Raw genomic sequence first — 22,204 nt, 5'->3', positions numbered from 1 at the left:
ATAGCGTCGTTGAATACACATTTATGAATAAAAAAAATTAACAAAAAAAACCACAATATTCGTATCGAAACGTGTATGCTGCGAACAAAAAAAAAAACAGGCACGGAAGTTAGCGACACGAAGCACAGAGCCCGCTAAAGTGTTGTTGTGTTGGATTTATCTTGCCCAACATTATAAAAAATAGACAAAAGGAATGAAGACGCTGGTTTCTTTTTCTCATGAGGGCGGCGAATGGGAGATTGTTCAGATTACAGCCTCTCAACACGCTCTCAACAATCTCTCCCGTCGCTCCTGTATTTATTTGAAATAGGGAGGTTTCTAAGTTTACAAGACACAACACACTAAGGGGAGGCTTTCAAGGTGAAAACATGGCACCAACACCTGCCACGTCCTTCTCTCTGATGATTCCTGCTGAGTCATCTTCTTGAAGGCGAGACATCATTCTTTCTAAAAATTGTCCATAATACTCATACAAAGAAATGATAACTTCTAAAATATATCCAACATGTTGTTATTGTTGTGGAGGGGAAACAAAATGTGCAAAGTCCAAATGCTGCGAGCTTTGGTGAATCAGCGACGAAACGCTGCCGTTGAAGAAATATTTGTGGCGTTTGAAACAACGATGGCGGAGTCCGAGGAGGAACTGTGTCGATCCAAACAGGAGATCGAGCGACAGCGCCGACTGCTGGACGCTGTTTTCAAGCCTCGAGTTGAACTTCGGCGACACAAAGCAGGTCGGTTTGGTTTTGAGTCACATCATCGACGCACTTGAATCACATTGTTTCGTTTTACATTGACGGTGGTAAGTGTATGGAGACAAAATGAAGTTCACCCAGAAAGGTTATACGTCGTGTATTTTTGTGAATAGTGTAATTCAGTCCGCATATTGTAAACATGAGAAATAAAAACTACCAGGGCTGGCCAGCTAAAACCACGTTTTAGCCATTTTTATTCGCCCAATACAACTCTCGGTGAATGGTAGAAAACAAACAAAAATCGGTATTTTTAATCGGCTGCTCTCTCGACGACAACACACGTTTGTCCAATTTTGAATAATTCAAAGAACAAATCAAGATTGGCAAGTGTGCTCCCGCACATTAATTTTTTTTTGGGGGGGGGGGGGGGGGGGTGCTATCCTCTGATATTTGCTGAAAAACTCCCAAATTTTCTGCTTTTGTGCCAGCAACTATGGCAACTATGATGAAGTGAATTGAGGAGTTTCATTTCGACTAAAGCAGTGCTCTGTCTTCTGGCATGTCAAGAGAATTTTCAACAATTTTTTTTGGTCTTTTTTTCAATTCCTCGCAGATTTGCGTTGTTTGTGCCGGGGCTCGGTTGATGCTCCAATGTGAGTGACAGCTCGCCATTAAATGACCGTCAATTCCCAGCTAATGCCCATGGAAAGATTCCAGTTTGGAATGTGTCATTTCCGAACTGCAAATACGAAATCACAAAAGCATGTGTTGTACTATTTTTCGAGACGTTCCCCCCGAGCAGCAGCAGCATGAACCGGAGCCCCTCCGTGTTAAAGAAGAAGAGGAGGAGGAGGGCGAGGAGCATGCAGGAAAAGAGCTGGAGCGGCTCACCGAGTTCTCAGGTGAGGCGCTTCGTTTGACTGTCAACTTCAACTGGTGCGTCCAAAACCACGTGGACTCTTTTTTGAAGAACCGTTTGTTCTCTGCCAAACTGCTCACTGCACATTCAGAGAGGACAGAATAGTACAGTACGTCGTCTGTTGTCGTATTGCAGCTTTTTAGTCCAGGTTTGAGTACGAGTAGCAATGTACAGTATTGGCACCATACCACCATTGTTAAGGGTGTGATACGAGCTGCAAATATGAAATAATAAAGGCACGCGTTCTTGTGTTTTTCAACATGTACCTCCTGAGCAGCAGCAGCAGCATGAATCAGTTCCCTCCTACATTAAAGAAGAGGAGAAAGTAGGAGAGCAGCTGGAGCAACTCACTGAGTTCCCAGGTGAGGCACAAAGTCCCTCATTTTTTGAGACAGGTCCTGTGGTGTGAAAAAGCTAAAATTGAACTGCTTGGCCGTAATGAGAATGGTTAGAGTTGGAGGATAAAGTGGGAAAGGTGCAAGCCTGAGAACACCATCCCAACTGTGCAACACAGGGGTGGCAGCATCATGTTGTGGGCTTGCTTTGCTCCAGAAAGATCATCATGTGGAAATACTGACGCAGCAACGCCTTGACATCAGCCAGGAAGTTAACGCTTGGCTGAAATGAAATTGGGTCGTCCCAATGAACGTTGACCGCAAGCATACTGCCAAACTGGTTTACGAAGTGGCTTCAGGACAACAAAATCAATGTTTTGAAGAGGCCAAATGAAACTCCTCAGTTGATTTCAACATAGGCCCTGAGCACCAAGATGGATGGTGCCAAAGCTCTACTTTTAAAAAACTCAAAATGAAACTCCTAAACTCACTTCAACATCATTTATCGGCGCCAAGAGGCCACAGTATACCCTCAATGTGCTACTTTTGTCCAAAGGAAACTCCTCAACTGAGTTCAACATAGTTCCTCAGCACCAAGATGGCACACTACATAGCCTCAATGTGCTACTTTTGTCGATAGGAAACCCCTCAACTCGTTTCAGCATAGTTCCTTGGCACCAAGATGCCACTCTATGGTAACAAAGCACTACTTTTGTGTTAATGAAGTATCGCAACTCACTTCAAAAGAGTTCCTTGACCAAAACAATGGCACCAAATTAACACATGCAGTACTTTAGCCTGCGAATAATGTACCATAAGTCCAACCCCTCCCCACCCCTCCAAAAAAAATGGGAGGTCATGAAAATAAAAGTTTAGGGATTAATTAATACAAAGGTTATGAATGTCGGTCAGTGCTTCCGACGCTGTTTAGTTCCACCGAGCTGTCGCCGAGGCCCGCCTCCTACCTCGGCTGCCGGTCGCCATGTCCGCCACCTTCTGGAAGGCGTCCAGGAAGGCCGCCGCCGCCGCCACCGTCGTCCTGCCAAACATCACGGGATCTTGCGCTTCTTTTTCCACACGCGTCGGGAACGCGCCTGTCTGTCAGGGAAGACGTGACCGCGCGTCAGTTTGACCACGCCCTCCGGTGGAGGTTTTTAATAATAGTATTTTTTAAAAATATATTGCTCCTTCGCCACACTATACTTTACATTATATTACACAACATTATGGTACATTCTACATTATACTGTATCATAAAACACTACACAGTACAACACTGTAAACTATATTGCGCTATAGTACATGTATGCTATACATTTAACCTTACACTATATAACATAGTATATTACAAATGACCATTCAACCCGCTATTAACCTGTACAAACAACTTATTGCACTAAACTGCACTGTAATCTGGTAAGTACATACCAGTCTACATTTTACTGAACCATAGTTCACTATACTACATAGTACTACAATATAATGGACTTTAGTATTTTCACATTCTACAATATATATACACGACAGTATATATTACACCATACTGTACCATACAACATTAACCTGTACAGGCTTATTCCACTATATAGTACTAGAATACACTGCACAACACTATGCTGAATTCAACTATATACTATATGACACTATGTCATGTGTGTGTGTGTTCCAGGTTTTGTCTTCCTCTCTCTCGTTTCTCACACACCTGCTCCTGTGAGCATCTTCACCACCTGTGCCTCGTTCATCCCTAATTACAGATTTGTATTTAACCTCGTGTCTCATTCCCACTCGTTGCCAGTTCGTTGTACCTTGTCGTCACGTTCCAGCATTCCTTGTCACAGACTCACAGTAAGACTTTGACCCTGGTCCGATTATCGACCTTGCCTCTTTGCCTCATGTTCTTGGATACTGTTGCCCTTCTTGGATTGCCTGCCCGTGTACCGACCTATGCCCGTCTATTAAACCTCTCTTTTTGGAAACTGTCCATTTGTTTTGGAGTCTTGCATTTTTGGGTCCTAGCCTCTGTTCCGTTCATGACACACTACTGTCGCACAATACACTAGATTACGGGACACTAGTATGACACAGTGCGGCATTGTATTGCGCAATCCTACACGACTCTGCATACAATGCGCAGCAACGTACGTCATAAACAGTGTCAACAAGTGGATCTGCCAAATGTCGAGGAAGTCGCAAATCGTCAGGAGTTGACACAAATGGTATTTTTCGAACGACTCTCATCTCCCATTGCGACCACTGAGTTGGATTTTTCTCCATTTGAAAGAGGATCGCCATTTTTATTCATGATGACTTGCGCATCAACCGAGCACAAATGTCACATTTTGTAACTCCTTGACCAGATCGACTGCACGTGTGTTCCGTGTATGTGCGCACGCGTATCGTTGTGTGTTTCGGCGCGGTCACGTGATTTCCCCGAAAGGCTCGCGCGTGCGCCAAGAACGAAAGCGTCGCTGTTTCAGCACAAGCTTCCCAAAACACTCGCGCTGCTTCTCGTCTCCAATTTCGCACCCTCGACTTCATTTGAGCGACACAACGACGCCACGCGAGTCAAATCTTGTCGCCCAATGATGAGGAAAGCGAAAGTGACGTCATCGGCACCGGAGAGAAGGCGCGTCTTCCGGTTTGCTGTCATTTGCCGTTCGGCCGTCGAGGATTCGTCGTCGTCACTTTGTGGACGAAAAGGAGCGAAACATGGCGACGCTGAACTTGTTTGTCTTGTTTGTCGCGGCTGCGCAAATCCACAGCGTGACGCCCGGTAAGTGCACTTTGTCCACAACTTGATGATCCCGATCGTGTTCCGATGATTGGTGTCGACGCTCTTGACTTTGCCGGAAGCAACACTTGGACCCTCAGTCCGAAGTTCTTGCAACTGGTTTCACTTGGCAAAGCTGCCATTGGAATATTCGCCTCACGGAGGCGGCATTTCAATATATGTGGGAAAAAAATACAAATAAAATCTCATTTCTTGAAATAACGACAAACAAAATCTGTAAAAAAAAAAAAAAAAGTGTTTAGCGTATCTTTTAGTAGATCATCATTCTAACATATTTTTTGATTTTCATTTATTTTCCCTAAAAAAGACGTTCAAATGTTTCAACGGAAGACGAAATCATTTGAAATAGGAAGAGTGCAAGATTTTGGGCCATCAAACAAAAAAGGAAGATCAACCTTTTTGTTTGTTTTTTCTTTCAGTGCTTCACACGCTCAAGTATTTCATGACAGCATCGTCTCAAATTCCAAACATCCCAGACTACTCGGAGGTCGGTTATGTTGACGACGTTCCGATTTCGCGCTACGACAGCAAGAGCAGGAAAACAAAACCCAAACAGGACTGGATGAACAAAATCACAGCAGGATGATCCTCACTACTGGGAGAGACAGACACAGATCAGTATTGGTAATGAGCAGGTCAACAAAATCGACATCGAAACTGCCAAAGCGCGCTTCAACCAAACTGGAGGTTTGTTGACGTTCAGCTTTCCACAATTCAAATAGATTTCATGTGCTCGTACACGTTCTTCCTCCTCATAAACACGTTTCCTTCTCTCTCGACATGGCGTCACTCTTCAACGTCATTCTCTCAGGTGTTCACATGATCCAGTGGATGTCCGGCTGCGAATGGGACGACGAGACCGATGAGGTCGATGGTTGGGAACACTACAGTTACGATGGAGAAGCCTTCATCTCGTTGGAGGTGAAGACAATGAGATGGATCGCAGCTCACCCACAAGCTTTCGTCACCAAACTCAAGTGGGACAGTGACGAACTTTGGAATCTAAACCAGAAGAACTACTACACTGAGATTTGTCCTTCTTACTTGAAGAAGCATGTGACCAATGGGAGGGACTTCCTGAATGAGAACAGGTGCAGCTCACATCATGTTAGCACGCCCCCTACAGGACCTTTACTGGCATTACAAGCTGCACTCTTTCCTCGTTCGCTCCTTTCCTCTCTCTCACGTTTTCTCCATCTTTTGTTCTCTCCATCTTTTCACCCTCTCACACAATCTCTCTCTTTTCAATCTGCCATTGATTGTCTCCATACTTTCTCCTCACACGCTCCCTTCAACTCGTTTTCTTTCCATATTTCCTCCTCTTACACATTCTTCCCATCTTTGTTCTCTTTTGTCCTCTCACACGTTCTCCCCATCTTTTCCTCCTCTCCCACACTCTCTCTCTCCGTCTCTGCCCCTCTCTCACCCGGTGTCCACGTCTCCCTCGGCCCGCAGAGCTTCCCACGGTGTCTCTCCTCCAGAAGACGCCGTCCTCTCCGGTCACCTGCCACGCGACGGGTTTCTACCCCGGCGCGGCCGCCCTGTTTTGGAGGAAGGACGGCGAGGAGCTCCACGAGGACGTGGAGACGGGAGAGACCCTCCGCAACCACGACGGAACCTTCCAGACGACGGCCGACCTGAAAGCGGAGGTGACCGATGAAGCCGAGGGCCGCTACGAATGCGTGTTCCAGCTGTCCGGCGTGGCGGACGACATCGTCGCCAAGCTGGAGAGGAGAAGCGTCCGGAGCAACGCGCGCATCCGAGGTGACCGACGCTCAGATCGTCGCGCGTCGGAACGATCGCTCACACGTTTTCTTCTTTCTTCTCACTCTGCGAAGAGGAAGAAAAGAGGAAGATGGCGCTGGCCGTCGCTGTCCCGCTGGCGGTCCTCGCTCTGGCGGCGGCGGCGGTCGCGGTCCTCGTCAAGCTTTACAAAAGCAGACGAGGTGAGGGACGCCGACGTTCGCTCTGTCGGGAAGATTTGTGCCCATCGTGACCTTTGTGTCTCTTTTTTCTTCGCAGCCAAATACGATCCAGCTTGTAAGTGCGACGCCTTCTGTTTCCTTTGAGCCGCAGTCGGCAAAGCGGTCGTGCGAAGGTCTGACGTGGACCTTTGCTCCAAAAGTGTGCACGAGGAGTCGCAAATAGTCAGCACGTGAATGTCGATGTCGCCATCGTTGTGGAAAAAAGGACTCGCTCCCTAAGGCAGAGAAAACCTGAAACCGAATTGAAGTCAATTTAGATTTCGTGGAAAACGTACGACTTAGTTCACTCGTGTTCCTCGGCCCTCGGCGGCGAAGCGTGCCAAAGCCGCACTGGGGTTCGTTCGATTGAAGCTCCTCCCCTCGCTTCCACAAAGTTCCCTGGCCCCGAGATGCCGCCGGGCGGCGCCAAACCTCTATTTTAATATTCGATATGGTTTTGGGCTGAGCGCAAAGACGGCGAATAACAGAAGATAGCTTCCCCTCAATAAATATTCCCCAACATCCGAATTCATGAATGTGGAATTGTAAATATGCGGCTATGAACTGTACGATTCCAAAGAAGTTCCCCACCGCACTCTCGTAGTCAGGAAGTAGAAGATTTGTCCCAACCGCAGCTCAAAGTACGAGTGAAGATGGATTCAAGAGGCCTTCGTGGAGCAAATGTCCTTCCTTCCACAGTCGGACTTGTTTTCATTCACATCTTTTTTTTCATTCACGGCAGCCGTCGACGCCGATTCCGAGCCCGCTTCCGAGCCCGCCGCCCCGACGCCCGCTTCCGAGTGAGACGCAGCCGCCGTCGCACGGTGAGTTCGCTGACGTGGACTCCGCTCGTGTTCTCGGGACTCTTTCCAGGTGCATTCGCGTGCTCTTCTCCGTGCAGGTGTCGGAACACGAGAGAGATGTCTCCATCGAGCGCTTTCTCATCACGCTTGGGCTTGAAAACAGAGATGGGATTTGTTCTTCATGCAGACAATTTGTGCAATTATGATGTTTCTGTTAAGCCACGCCCAGAACCGCATTCACGTCAACAAACAACTCAGTCAATTTGTACGTCGATCAGAATGTGACAATGTTGTTGGTTGCACTTGTTTTTTTTTTACTTGGGATAGAAACGATGATCAATGTCAAATTGCAAAATGGAGTGCACTCCTTGGCCGCGACCAGCAGAGGCGCTGCTGATTCACGCCCAGCGGCTTTGCTGCCGAAACGAGTTCAGCACGACGTCGAGCGACGCAGACCGCCGCTGCAGCCCAACTCCAAGTGGAATAAAACCTAAATAATACACTTTCTCTTTAGTCTGAAGCACTGATGATGATTGACGCATCCATTTTTCAATCCCAGACAGGCTATTATCTGAATATGAAAAGACCTGTCGTGCTGAATTTCACAATTATATACTATGTGTACAGTGCTCCGTCCAGAATTTCCCTTCCCATTGACACCGTGATCAAATAATGGCAACTTGTAGCCTTGTTGCCTTTCCACCCGCTCTCCTGTACACACAACATAGCAACCTTTCTCCTCATCGTCATCATGTCCACCAACTCCCGAGCTTTTCCTGCCATAGTGCCAACATTCAAAGTCCGTCTGCGCTTTCCTCTTTCTGCCTCAGAAGCCGCTTTCCGCCTCAGCTCCTTCGTCTTCTTGCTAGCGCTGATAAAACACGACAATTATAGGTCGAGGAGCGAGCTAACAATGCTAATGCTAACCACCGACGACACGACACGACGCCCCGCCCCCTCCGGCGGAAGTGACGCAACGTCGATGGTGACGTTCTCTTCCGTTGGGAGTCTAACAAGGAAGTGGACGCATCCAGCGATTGCCTCCAGGAGGGAGAAACAATCAAACAATACAAAGCGAAACAATACTCCTCGGACCGGGTGTCGAGTAGCGGCGACGGCGGCGTGGGGCTGTCACCGGTGGTCACAGTGGACGAGCGTCTCATCGTTTTAGGGGCTCGCAGCCAGCCAGCTAGCTCACTAGCTAGCTAGCGATGAACACGGACGTGGAATTCCACATCAGGCAGAATTATCCGTGGAATAAGCTGCCGGCTCATGTCAAACAGGTACGACGCTTTAAAACAACAACAACAACAACAACCCTCAAAGCCAATGACTCGTGATGGGGAGACCGCGTCCGGGGCAAGCTGTCAATGTCACGAGACAAGCAGGCAGCGACCACCGTCACGTGACAACGCAGCTGCTGCTCTCAGAAAAGATAGAAAACAAGGAAAAGTTGCCCAAATCACGTTGGGTGGGGCTGTCGGGCGCCCCTTGCTCAATTGCACTTTGTGATCTTGGCAATTTCTCCAATGGTAGACAAACTCTTCTTCGTCGTTTCATCAAGGAGGAGTGGTGGAGAAAACGAGGAAAATGGCTCCAATGGGTCGATTCTAAACAATTGACGTGGTGGAAATTCAGACATTTGCTCAACACTGGCTAAATAATGAACTTTTCTGCTGCTCGCGTTCTCACCAAAATCGCATTTCCGATTTGAATCGCATTATTATTATTTTTTTCGTCGCCTCTTGACTCATCGAAAAAACTAATCCCAGTGACAATATTTAAAGCACAATTTGCATATTTTTTTTTATTTCCTTGTGGGATTTGCTTTATTTCTTCGGATACCAAACAAGTTTTAAATCACGCCCCGCGCTCGGCATTAACACAGAAATAGTAGATAATTTTTTTTTTCCATTTCTGACAATGTGAAATAAAGTGCTTGTTCATGGAGAAAATGCCGGTTGGGTCAAAACGTGTGTGAAAGTTCAAAGCAAAATTGAAATCGAATCTCAAAAATAATACTGCATAGAGAGGTTGGGAAATTTGCTAACAATGTGTGGCCCCCGAGTGGACATCAGTAATAACTGCACCTCACGTGCACATTTTGTTGTTTTAAAAAAATAAAATAAAATGAATCAATTTGTTATCAGATTAATTGAGGGGGTAATCTGTAGAATATTGGATATATTATAGGTGCAGTGTGAATTTCCAGGCAGGAAACCGCAATGACTTGTACAAGCAAAATGAGGGATGCCTGAACTTTTTTTGGTTTGTTCTCCCCCCCCCCCCCCCCAATATACAGAGTTTGGGCAACTCTCAGCGCGAGTACGAGAAACATGTCCTGCTGTACAGCATCCGCAACCAGTTGCGATTCCGCAATAACTTAGGTAAGCGTTGTGTTTTAACGTCCCGCCGAGTTGTTTTGCGATCAAATTTCCATTTTGCGCCCGCAGTGCGGCACGTGCGGAAGGACGAGCGCAAGTACTACGAGGAGCTGCTCAAGTACAGCCGCGAGCACCTGATGCTGTACCCGTACCACCTGTCTGACATCATGGTCAAGGGGCTGCGCGTCACGCCCTTCTCGTACTACATCGGAATCATGGAGGTAAGCGTCCACTTTGGCGGGGGGGAGAGGAATTCATTTTAGCAAGTAATTGCTTGGAGAAAAAAAATCAACAATGCGTTTCCTTCGTTGGCGTTTCTGGAGACAATGCAGTTATTCCTGAAGAAGAGTTGACCTTTCCAGCAATTTATTGCGGGGGGGTGCAACGGCATTTTCGTAAGTTTTTTTTTTCTTTCTTCCTCTTTTCTCCGTTCTTGCCCTCGTTTGCACCTCCAGGATATCATGAACAGCGAGAAGAGTTACGACTCCTTGCCCAACTTCACTGCTGCTGACTGTAAGTTTTCACTCTCCCGCATTGTGCAAACGACACGCTTATTTCAAACGTCTGTCATTTCTTTCCCCATTGTACGCCATATTACATACAATTACGTTATGTCGTGACGCAGGTCTGAGACTGCTCGGGATCGGGCGAAACCAGTACATCGACCTGATGAACCAGTGCCGCTCCTCCAAAGTGAGACAGAAATATTTTTACAGCGCATTTGAGTGGGCTGTGCACAGCGAATTTCAACATTTCTACCATTTTTAATGGTCTGTGCGACTCCCTACTCTTCACTTCCCTTTCAGAAATTCTTCCGCCGGAAATCGGCGCGGGACCTTCTCCCGTCCAAACCGGCGGAGATCTCCGTGGAGCCGTGGTGGATGGCGCAGACGGGCTACATCACCGAGGACGATATCAGGGTGAGAGGATCGCGGAACACGCACACGACGCTCCGCGCGCGCGCGCCGTGACGTAGGCGCTGTGTTTGCGTGATTGCAGATCTGTTCTTCAGCAGAGAAGAAAGCCATTGATAAGATGATTGATTCCGGGCCTCAGCTGGCCGGATCAATGGAGTACAACGTGGTGCTAAGTGAGGAAGCTAACTGCTAAATCTTTTGGTGGCACACCTGGATTTATGTAGATTTTTTCTTGTAAGAGTGTTTTTCTTTTTCTGTTCAGGTTTGTACAACCGGGGCTTCATTTACTTGGACGTTCCCATATCGGACGACAGCTGCATCTCAGGTTTGTGCCGCTTCTCACTGTTTTTGTTTTCATTGTTTTTGTGCCGTGCCGGTTCACGCTTTTTTTTTTTTTTTTTTTTTTTTTAAACTCTGCACACCATTTTTATTTATTATTTATTTATTTTTTTGCCGTTTCTCACGGTTTCTGTCCGTGGTTCTCACTGCATGTACTGATCCACGCCGTTTTTGTGCCAATGAACCTAGTTCTTTGTTTTGGTTCTCAAAGTTTGCGCCGATTCTCATTGTTGGTGTCGGTTCTCACTGTTTGTGACGATTCTCACCGTCTGCGCCTCCACAGTGCCCCCGCTGGAGGGCTTTGTAATGAACCGCGTCCAGGGCGACTACTTTGAGACGTTACTGTACAAAATCTTCGTGTCCATCGACGAGCAGACCAACGTAGCCGAGGTAGGACGCGCCGCTGGATGCGGTCACCGTATTTGCTTGTCCCGTCTTATTTGTGTTTCTTCTTCCAGCTGGCCAATGTGTTGGAGATAGACTTGGACCTGGTGAAGGTAAGCGAGCTCCTCTGTGGCGATTCAGAGGTGGTTCTGAAAAAATGAGCTTGATCCGATTGCGTGTCGTGATCAGAACGCCGTGTCCATGTACTGCCGTCTGGGCTTCGCCGTGAAGAAAGGTCAGGCGATCAGCTCCGAGCAGCTCCATCCCACCTGGAAGAACGCGCCCTCCCTCAACAGGCTCAAGTAGGCCACGGATGGTCCAAATGAGGATTGTGTTTTTGGCGGTGCACTCGGTTGGCCTGTCGTGACTGTTTGTGCGTCACTAGGAGCACCATGGACCCTCAGAAGATGCTGCTGTCCTGGGAGCAGGGCAGCCCCGTCATGGAGGGAGGCTCCTCGGCCACAGACACGGACACCACCAGTCTGGAGGACCAAGGTCTGCTTGATAACGCACATGGGCAAGCTGCGTGTTTGTGTGTTGCTTTTTTTTTTTTTTTTTTTTTTTTTTGTGACCGCGTGTGTGCGCGCAGCCGACACGGGCAGCGTGAGCAGCCTGAGCATCCCGGCGGCCCCCACCAAGCGCATCGCCTTCCTGTTCGACTCCACGCTCACGGCCTTCCTAATGATGGGCAACCTGTCGCCCAACCTCAAGAGTCACGCCGTCACCATGTTCGAGGTGGGCAAGCTGTCCGACGAGACGCTGGACAGCTTCCTGGCCGAGCTGGAGAAGGTGCACGAAAACCTTCTTGGGCCTTAGTCAGAAGGACAAGGAAGCCGAGCGGCGGTGTGGTCTTCAACGTCGTCTTCTTCTTGTCCTCCTGCAGGTGGAAAGCACAGCAGAGGGCGAGGCTCAGCGCTACTTTGACCACGCCCTCACCCTGAAGAACACCATCCTCTTTCTGCGCTACAACAAGGAACTCACTCAGGACCAGGGACCTGATATCCCAAATATAGGTCATTTGTGGATTGTTTCTACTCATTCGTAACTTCTGTTTCTTTATAGTGTGCAAATTAGCGATGATCATTATTAATTGGCGTGTTAATCATATGACATCGATTTTGCGCGGCACCTGTGCGCCATGTAGGATTAAGTGTGGACTTTTGTTTATTCCCAGCTCTCTAGGAAAAGAGATGTTGCCGTCAATGAGACGAGCTTGCAAAATAAAGATGAAAAAAAAAAAACGTGTTACTACGCCAGCAGGTTTCCCCCTGGACATGCTGCGCTGCGAGAGCCTCCTGGGTCTGGACCAGGCCACCTGCAGCCGTGTGCTCAACAAGAACTACAAGCTGCTGGTCTCCATGGCGCCGCTCAGCAACGAGATCAGACCCATCAGCAGCTGCACGCCTCAGGTACGTCAACATTCTGCGACTGGATGCAATATTCATATTGTACAGTATTGTTAAAATTAAATGCAGTGGTGCCTTGAGACCAGTTTGGGCCGCTCCGTGACCCCGTTATGAATTTCAAACCTTGTATCTAAAATCATCTTTGCCCAGTAAAATAAATGGCAATGCCATTATTCTTGCCCCCCCCCCCCCCCCCAAAAAAAATGGGAACTGTGTTATTTAATAAGGAAAATAAAATTGTATAATATTGTACCTTATAAAAACATATAGTTATGACATATGTAAATAGAATGTAAAGAATGAGCCATTTTTGGGCACATTTTTTGCTTCAGTTCAGTGGACGTTGTGCTGCTCCTTCTGGTGTGTGTGCGTCTTGGCCGCTTGGGGGCAGTATAATACAGCCGTACACATGGAGACGGTCACGCCCCCTCAAGCCTCACTTATATTAGTCAATCTCCGCAGAGGATAAACAAAATCAAGGCCAGTTACTAATGTTTTTCTGCGTGTTGCTCTGTTATTTGTGTTCAAACATCATTCGCATTTCGACGTGTTTTTGTGTGTGGCTGCAGCACATCGGGCCCGCCATCCCCGAGGTGAGCTCCATCTGGTTCAAGCTCTACCTGTACCACGTGACCGGCCAGGGTCCGCCCTCGCTGCTGCTCTCCAAAGGCTCCCGGCTGCGCAAGCTGCCCGACATCTTCCAGGTGAAGCCTCACACGGGAACTCCCCGAGTATCCTGGGAATTTGACTGGGGGGGGGGATTTCGTAGCATTGGGTCACTTCGTGGCAGCAAAAAAAAAAACAAAGATTTGAGCTGCTTACACCTCTTGGTCTGTGCACCTCAAATGTACCATGTATACCATATTTCATGTCCTACGGCACACCTCTAACATGCCTCATTTGAGGCTCTGTGCCCCTCTGATGCGACTGTCTTGCGTGGTCAGGTTTACGACAGGTTGCTGATCACCTCCTGGGGCCACGACCCCGGCGTGGTGCCCGCGTCCAACGTGCTGGCCACGCTCAACGACGCTCTCACGCACTCGGCCGTTCTCATCCAGGTGACCGGGGCCCGAGCAGCCGATCGTCTCGATTGTCGCCCCGTCAACAGCGTTTAACGTGCGTGTGCGTGTGCGTGTGCGTGTAGGGCCACGGCATGCACGGCCACGGGGAAACGGTCCACATCCCCTTCCCCTTTGACGAGGAGGACCTGAAAGGAGGTCAGTCGATAATACGTGTCGTTCGTACAAGAATTGCATTTCAACATCCACAATTTTTCCTCTTGTCCCACAATTCCACGCTTTCCATTCAAATGAATGGAGACGTGTTCTAAAGTTAATATTCCACAACTTAAGTCAACCGATTCCAATTGTTTAGCTCACTCTGATCAACTTCGGGATATTTGACATAATGACCTCCTCTTTTTTTATTGCTTCAAACCATTCCAACTTCAAGTCTCACATTCTCCCTTTTTAACAATATTTTGTGTCTCATAATGTAATGTATGATGCAAATATGTAACTACATCATTGTATTTGCTTTGAGTTTGCTTAGTTTTACTCTGCTGTCTGCAGGCATGTCGGCATTGCAAATGAGAATCTTCGCAATTGCCTTACCTGGATAAAGCAAGGTTAAATAAAAAACAAATCAAAAAAATATGACGGCATTTCCATGTCAGCTCTTCTGCTCTTCTCGTCTTCAGTTTGAAATTCAACTTGACTCAAAATGGCTGACGTGGTGTCGTTTCGATGTGCGTTTGTAGAGTTCTCCTACTCCAACATGTGCGTGCACAAGGCGCTCCGCAAGTTGCGCGAGCACGTGGACCTGGAGCACCAGTGCGGCTACATCACCATGCTCAACGCCAACAACAGGCACCGGCGCCGGCCCAGCGACGCCATCGAGTGCGGGGGTAACGTAGACCGATAATGTAGCGCGTGCAAAGGGGCCCTGCCATATGGATTTCAAATAAAATCTCACATTTCTAGATTTGGTTCAACTTTTTTTTTTTTTTTGCCCTTCACTCCATAAAAATGTCATAAAATATATGTCAAATTGTGCCCAATTTATACAACCAGCCGAAAACCAGTTTAACTCCTGATCCGAACTAGGTTGTATGTTTACGTTGACCGTGGAACATTGATTCTGAAAGGGAAATTCTGGACGATGTTGTAAATGTGGTTAAAAGCCATAAGAAAATACCCACTTTGAAAAAAATTTGCTGTGCGGTTACAGAATACAATTTCAATTGTGCTCTGATCCAGACTGTGTGTGTTTACATTGAACATGGACGCTCAAAAATCTCTGAAAATGTACCAAAGAGACCAAAAAAATAAATAATTCCAATCGATAAAATCATAATCGGCCGGCCCTAATGTACGCAGTGTGAGTGTGTAACGTCACTGGCCATAAGATGAGGTGCATCTCCTTATCTTTAGTAGACACCCACCTGGGAGGAGGCCTGGACACCAACGGCAGCACCGAGTCCTTCGAACTGGTGTCGGAAGAGAACAACGGCGACGCACGAGCAAAGACGGACAGTACGTTGACAGCATTAGTGGGGCAACAACACTTTCCCCGCTGGCCTCAACACAAAATGTACAACCTAAGCACATTCAAATCTCTTCCCCCGCCCGCCATTTGTAGCCCTCTCGTGCGAGGACGAGTGGGCGCCGCTGGAGCTGTGCTTCGGCATGCCGCTCTTCAGCTCCGAGCTCAACCGCAAGGTGTGCCGCAAGATCGCCGCCCACAAGCTATGCGGCGGCGGCAGGTGACGTTTGACACTTCCACTTGATTCATTCCCTGGGATTGATTGGAAGTGGCGCCACGCTGACTGTTGTTGTTCTTCCACAGCCTCCAAGAGCTGCTTCACTCCAGCCGGAAGCTGTCCCTCAAGGTGCTGAGCTTCGTCCAGTCGTTCCAGGTAAGCCAAAGCTTGAACATTTGCAGAACTACTTGTAATTTGTCCTATTTAGTCTCCTGGTACTGGTTCTAGAACCCTCATAGGGTCAGTTTTGACTGATTATATAAGCATATAATGAAATTTATTTCTAACCCTGTTAAATTTTGATGGGTTTTGGCTTGTATGGCATCATCATCATCATGAATTTAAGACATCGTCCTTAACGCTTCCCTTTCCTAATTGGCTGTTCCATATCCGATGTTAACAAACAATCTGGATTCGATCCGGATTGGTACTCCGACACCGTTTACACGGTATACATTTTTTTTAGATTTTGATCTTGCAACGCCCTTCAGAATTAATATCTGGGCACATTTGTTCAGTAAACGAACAATCTGGTTCAGAACACCTTGTCGCTCTTTCTGTTTTTGCCGCGGCCAGGACGGCGGTCCGCCCTGCGAGCCGGACAGCGGGGTGACCAGTCCTCTCAGTAAGCCGCCCGCCGAGTCGGGCGTCCCTCTACCGGCCCTCAACCTCCTCTACAAGGACGGGCAGCTGCGGGAGTGGAGCGGGCGGGCCCCCCCCACTCTGGACATTACAGCCCTGCAGCGCGACCAGTCCACGTAGACCCCCACCCGACCCTCGTCGCCATCATCCACCCTTAATTTTGCATCCCGGCATCGAACAATGGCCTTTTAGCATCAGGATCCCCACCAACGCGAGCATTAGCACCCCACCAGGCAGAAAGACCACTTAGCTTGCGCCCCCCCTCCCCTAGTTGATGTTTACTAGTGCCCCCCTTCATGTGGTATCGGTGTTCCAAAAGTCACCTCCGATCCCAAGAACTGAGTCTACTCTCATGTTTAGTGATCCGATGCATGAAGATCCTTTCCTTTGAGGGGAGCCATTAATTGTTTGCACTGTGCAAGACTTACTGTGGAACAAAAGTGTTGTTTTTTTTGTCATTTTTCCTCTCAGTTGGAGAGCACCAAAGATGTTTTTCTTTTTCACCATAAGGATTTTTAAGACTTGTCTTTTTTTTTGTTTTTTTTTTGTTTTTACTTTTTCTGCCTCATCAAAAAGTCACATTCCGACTTACATAAGTGAAACTGATAGGAAAGAGCATGAACAGGAAGTCCTGAGTGTTGGAATCCAGCCTTGCGGACTGCTAGCATCTTTTCTGCTTCAGGGGATCTTCCTACTTGCACCCCTTCTAGACCAGGTCCAGCTCTGGTAGCTGCCTGCTCGTATCTCTTCTAGATGGGGTACAGCTGTGGTAGCTGCCTGCTAGCACCCTTTCTTGACCAGGTCCAGCTCTGGTTTCTAACTCCTAGCGTCTCTTCTGGTCGGGGTCCAGCTCTGGTAGCTGCCTTCTCGCATCTCTTCATGATCGAATAGCCACCTCCGAGAATCTCTTCTAGATGGGGTCCAGCTCTGGTAGCTGCCTGCTAGCACCATTTTTGACCCCCTCTGCTCCAGGTCCAGCTCTAGATGAGGTCCATCTCTGTAAGCCACCTGTTAGCATTTCTTCTGGATCGGGCAGCCACCTGCTAGCATCTCTTCTAGATGGGAATCAGCTGTAGTCGCCCCCTGCTAGCACCTTCCAGATGGGATCCAGCTCTAGGCGAGTTTATGCAACGCGTGTCTGTAGAAATGGTATCTTGTTGATTTGTATTTATTTATGTTTTTTTCAAATTTGCATTAGCATAATTTCAGTTGCGTTTCCGAAGGCGTCAAATGCCTTTTTTGGTTCTTCTCAACAAGCGAGTTAAAAAAAACCTGCGGTCTTGTTCACGCATGACTAATGTATCTGTTTGTGTGTGTGTGTGTGTGTGCGTAATGTACACCCCACCTGTGGCGTGTTGGTCTCGCGCACTTCCTTGAAACAACAAAAGCTCTCCCTGAAATTATGTCAGTCATCACGAAGCCCACTCGTGGTTCCAAATGTGTTCGTTTTCTATATCAGCCTCTCTTTTAGGACATCTTTGTTGTAGCTCGTTTAAGTGGTTGAATAATAATATTGATGATGATGATGAAAAAAATACGAATGACATTCCTTCTACATTATGCTCGTTGTTTTTCTGAATAGATCTGTATAAAAAAAAAAGTTCTATGAAAATATAAATAAGAAGAAATAAACGGTTTTCTCCCTAACTGTGGCTTTCATTTTTATTCCCGACTCTGCATGTTTTGAGCCAACGTGATACTATGACTTTGAGGGGGGGAACAGATGGTGCGGTGTACAGCGCTTGCGTGGTGCCTGCTGGCTAGAACATCTGGATGAAAAGAGAGGCTATTTGGCAGCTACCAGAGCTGGACGGCGTTTAGAAGAGACTACCCAACCCAGAAGAGATGCTAGCAAACGGCCACCGTAGTTGGATCGCATTTAGAAGAGATGGTAGCAGGCAGCTGCCAGAAATGGACCCCATCCGGAAAAAGTGCGAGCGGCGGCTGCCCAGTCCAGAAAAGATGTTGGTCGGCAGCTGCTAAAGCTTGACCCCATCTGATGATGTGCTAGCAAGCGGCGACCGGGATGGACTTCGGTTGTGGGAGCCACCTGCTAGCATCTCTTCTGGGTTGATGTGCTACCGCCTTGCACCTTTTCAAGATGGAGTCCAGCTGTGGGAGCCGGCCGCTTGCGTCTCTTCTGGATTGACATTTTTTTTTCTAATTGGACCTTTTTTTAGCTATATTTTATGAAAAGTGAAAAAACATTAATAAAATGTAGAGAAACAATTTTAAAGTTGCTTTTTCAAATTATCTTAAAAAAAAAAAACGAGACTTGTATTAGAACCCAAGACTCATTTTAACTCAACTTTATTGTCAAAAAAACCCCAAAACTCAAAAAGACAGTAATTTTATTTGCTCATTTTTGTTCACATTTCCGCTTTGCACTTTATTTGAACGGGCACCGGGACAGTCACTTCCGGTTTGGCCGCCAGGATTTGGCTGGTTTGAGGGGAGCCGCACGTGAGCCTCCTCGAGGGGCGAGGGGCACGCGAGCCTGCTGAACCGGACCACACTGGACCAACTTTTGCTGTGGAATTTTCCGACGTCTGGACGCCGCCGTTGACGCAGGAAAAGACGCCCAGGTGAGCGGCAAGCACCTGAGGAGGGAGAGGGGGGGAGGACGAACGGTGAATTGGAAGTCATTTCCTTCTTAGTCTTTTTTTTTTTTTTGTTCCCTCCCCTTCCGTACACTTGTTGCCGTGTAATTTGGACTGAAATTTCCCCAAAATGGCTACATTTTGACTCCCGGGGATCGAAGCCGTTGTTCGCCCGCATGGGGAACCACATGGAGCGGTTAAGTTACGCCGAAGTTCCCACCGTGGACCCGCACTGCGTGGAGCGGGATGAGGGTCCTCGCATCGGCGTCTCGTACATTTTCTCCGACGGGGGGGACGACGACGACGACGAGCCGGGCGACGGCACCCGCGCGAACTCGGACCCGGAAGAAACGGCCTTCGACCCGCGGGAGGAGGTGGAGTGCACCGTGTACAAGCTGGACGAGTGCGTGTACGAGAAGAGCCGCCGCTCGTCCGCCTTGGACTCGTACTCGCCGGAGAAGCTGCTCGACAAGTGCCGCGCCGGCGACCTGGTGGAGTTCGTGGCCGCGGGCCGGTACCCGCATTGGGCCGTGTACGTGGGCGACTTCCAGGTGGTGCACCTGCACCGCGCCGAGGTCAAGAGCGCCTTCCTGACGGACGCCGGCCGGGGGAGACGCTGCCGGGTCGTCAACGAGCGCTACAAGTTCCGAGCCCGGGACCCCGACGCGGTGGTGCGCAGCGCCCTGGAGCAGGTGGGTGTGGAACTCGGATGCCGTTTGCGCCTTCATTCCGGTATCGCGTTTAAGGCCCATAATTCCCTTGTAACGCAATCAAATCGAAAACTGGACCCCCGGATACTCGCGGATTCACCTATTTGCGGATTTTTTTATGTTTTGTTTTTTTTAATTGAAAAAAAAAAAAAAATCGTCTTTATTAGTATTTTTTTTTCCTTTTTTTCTTTTTTTCTTTTGGAGGGTGAGGAGGGGTAACCCTGTGAAAACGTTATTGGCATTTATACCTGCTCATTCAAAAAATTTCAACGGCCGTCAATTATCCAGATTTTCACTATTGGTGTTCTGGCCCGGTCCGAATAGCGAATAGCGGGGGTCCACTGAATATCAAATACATTCTTCTCCACTGAAATCAGCTGGAATGCCATCTGTTATGACTCTGAAAAAAATGTTTTTCTTAAAGAAAAATAGCAATACATTGTGAAATATAAGAACAACGAAACCTAAGAAAAATTAATTCAATAATGTGGGTTTCTAAAGTGCAATTACTTTAGCTACTGTAATATTGGTGTGTTTATGTGTGCCTTTCAGTGAGTTGAGTAGCTTCATTTAGATAAATTGTGCTTTGGGGCCATCTTGTGGCATCCTGGTGCCCAGGAACTACGTTGAAGTGAGTTGAGGTGCTTCATTTGGACAAAAGTAGTGCTTTGCCTCCAACCTTTTGCATCTTGGTGCCAAGGAATTATGTTGAAGTGAGTTTAAGAGCCTCATTTAGACAAAAGTAGTGCTTTGTCGGCATGTTGTCGACCAGAAACTATGTGGAAGTGAGTTGAGGAGCATCATTTAGACAAAAGTAGTGCTTTACTGGCATAGTGATTCCAATGAACTATGTTAAATTGAGTTGAGCTTCATCTACACAAAAATAGTCTTTTGCCTCAATTTTGTGGCATCCTGGTGTCAAGGAACTATGTTGAAGTGAGCAGTTTTGCCTCACCAGTAACATGGAGTTGTCTTACGAGTATGCCAAAGTTGCCGTACTGGCGAGCACAAAGGGCGCACTAGTACTCGGACCTTAATCTGGAGATCAAGGATGTGGAATAAACGCTGAAACGGCTCGCCGTAGGTGGGCCTGAAGGACGGCGAGCTGAGCTGGCGGAACTCCGAGGGCTTCGCCGCCTGGTGCCGCTTCGGCCGCAGGGAGCTGAAGGCCGGCGGCGAGCTGAGAGGCGGCGCCCGCCAGCCGTACACGCTGCACGTCCTGCTGGGCGACCGCAAGTACTCGCACGCCCTCGAGTTCCAGAGCCTGGAGGATGTGATCGCCGAGAAGAGACGCGGGGATTACCTGGGCCGCAGCGCCCTCCTCCGGGAGCTGGCGGTCCACCTGAGGACCGAGACCGCAGCGCACTGATGCCGGCATTGCGCAGATTTATTATTATTTTTCAAACTTCAATCTCTTATTTTAGTGGTTTACACTAAAATATTGCATTGATGGAATAAAAGTCGCCAGGTTCGGCAATATCGCCCTCTGCTGTCCAACGAAATGAACGCCATGACTGCCGTCTCGCTTGCGCTGCGAACGTCACTCGACCAAACCTGAAAAATCGGTCGCCGACTCACCGTGGACACCGCGCTAACTAGAAGAACTACGACTTGATGACATGACGGTTCGAACAAAACTTTTGCAAGTTGGGGTTCGCACCGTGTCATGAACCCGTCGTAGTTATTTATGCTCGTTCATTTCGGTCAGCGGCGCTTGAGTGCGCTTAAAATGCTTGCAAGCTAACGTCTCCTCCTTACGACGGGTGACTTGTAACTTTTGTTGGTTTCATCGTGTCATAACGTCTCTTTTGTCATAAAAAAGTGAAAATAATCATAGTAGTTGTAATGTAACCCGTCTTCTTAACATTGTTACTACTTACAGACAGGTGAGATGGAAACCTGGCGCTGCTGTTACTAAACCAAGTGTTGTTTTTTTTCCGGAGTGTAATACATCGCCCTATTTAACCTGAAAAAGTCATACAATGATTATTTATTCGCATTAATTGTATTTGAACGGCAGTGAAATGGTGGAAAACTTGTTGCTAACAATGTGGTCTTCGACACTTCTTGGAAGGGTCAATCTATTCAGAGCGGAAATCGCCTCTTTTTTTTTTTTTTTATGGAAATGTAACAAAATCATTTGGAGTATGTTATGTTTGTATACATTTGTAAAAAAAAATAAAATAAAAAAATAGTATCTAAAAAGTGCTGGAAGTACACGCAGACGCACACTAGAATTTTCTAATTGGCTTATCAGAATTGTGCGAGGCGAGTGAGGTTTCTTTCCGATGTTTGTCTGTCGTTTGTGCTCACCCACAAAGTGGACCGTTTGAAACGCCGCCGTTTCGTGTGTTCATGACTGCTGCATTACGAATATACGATGTTTCTTTCCGGGAGGAACACACGCGTTGCGACGGTGTGCTTCTGTTTTGACAAGGACTCTCAATCGCATCAAGGGCCGAGTCGCAAAGACTCTCGTATATGTGAAGGGCGTGGCTAAATCACAAAGAAAGTCAATCTCATTACCAAGAAAATGGAATCAAAGTCATAAAGT

General features: G+C 47.7%; 3 protein-coding genes and 1 long non-coding RNA gene across 7 annotated transcripts; 3 read left to right on the top strand and 1 right to left on the bottom strand.

Annotated features, from left to right (window-relative positions):
- Positions 1 to 759: 759 nt before the first annotated feature.
- Positions 760 to 4,573, bottom strand: LOC133395881 (uncharacterized). Its single transcript, XR_009767286.1, has 2 exons — positions 3,755 to 4,573; positions 760 to 3,047 (listed from the first exon to the last, which is right to left on the bottom strand). It is a non-coding gene; the product is annotated as an uncharacterized LOC133395881 (long non-coding RNA).
- LOC133395880 (H-2 class I histocompatibility antigen, Q9 alpha chain-like) lies at positions 4,409 to 7,783 on the top strand. Its single transcript, XM_061665155.1, is given in 9 exon segments — positions 4,409 to 4,722; positions 5,160 to 5,314; positions 5,316 to 5,427; positions 5,552 to 5,820; positions 5,822 to 5,831; positions 6,196 to 6,504; positions 6,579 to 6,686; positions 6,763 to 6,780; positions 7,447 to 7,783. Coding segments are annotated over 9 exon segments (1,107 nt in total). The 5' UTR covers positions 4,409 to 4,658; the 3' UTR covers positions 7,509 to 7,783.
- Positions 7,447 to 16,865, top strand: fam91a1 (family with sequence similarity 91 member A1). Of its 4 annotated transcripts, none has more exons than XM_061665146.1 (24): positions 7,447 to 7,528; positions 7,835 to 8,790; positions 9,810 to 9,894; positions 9,961 to 10,112; positions 10,347 to 10,404; positions 10,517 to 10,584; positions 10,698 to 10,811; positions 10,891 to 10,981; positions 11,071 to 11,133; positions 11,431 to 11,537; positions 11,606 to 11,644; positions 11,721 to 11,833; positions 11,917 to 12,026; positions 12,121 to 12,320; positions 12,415 to 12,544; positions 12,792 to 12,940; positions 13,507 to 13,641; positions 13,882 to 13,995; positions 14,082 to 14,154; positions 14,697 to 14,843; positions 15,373 to 15,471; positions 15,578 to 15,701; positions 15,785 to 15,854; positions 16,275 to 16,865. In XM_061665146.1, the coding sequence occupies exons 2-24, from the start codon at positions 8,719 to 8,721 to the stop codon at positions 16,458 to 16,460; spliced, it is 2,499 nt and encodes an 832-aa protein (XP_061521130.1). In that variant the 5' UTR covers positions 7,447 to 7,528; positions 7,835 to 8,718; the 3' UTR covers positions 16,461 to 16,865. The 4 variants fall into 4 exon arrangements, with proteins under 4 accessions (XP_061521130.1, XP_061521128.1, XP_061521132.1 ...); XM_061665144.1 differs by having other exon boundaries at positions 15,370 to 15,471; XM_061665148.1 differs by having other exon boundaries at positions 14,697 to 14,835; positions 16,275 to 16,423.
- Positions 16,866 to 18,712: 1,847 nt separating this feature from the next.
- lratd2a (LRAT domain containing 2a) lies at positions 18,713 to 21,763 on the top strand. The gene is made up of 2 exons (XM_061664880.1): positions 18,713 to 19,632; positions 20,735 to 21,763. The coding sequence occupies exons 1-2, from the start codon at positions 19,117 to 19,119 to the stop codon at positions 21,017 to 21,019; spliced, it is 801 nt and encodes a 266-aa protein (XP_061520864.1). The 5' UTR covers positions 18,713 to 19,116; the 3' UTR covers positions 21,020 to 21,763.
- Positions 21,764 to 22,204: the final 441 nt, after the last annotated feature.

This window comes from Phycodurus eques, chromosome 20, assembly GCF_024500275.1.
Source record: "Phycodurus eques isolate BA_2022a chromosome 20, UOR_Pequ_1.1, whole genome shotgun sequence".
Classification (NCBI taxonomy): domain Eukaryota; kingdom Metazoa; phylum Chordata; class Actinopteri; order Syngnathiformes; family Syngnathidae; genus Phycodurus; species Phycodurus eques.
This window is presented reverse-complemented; position numbering and strand designations above follow the sequence as displayed.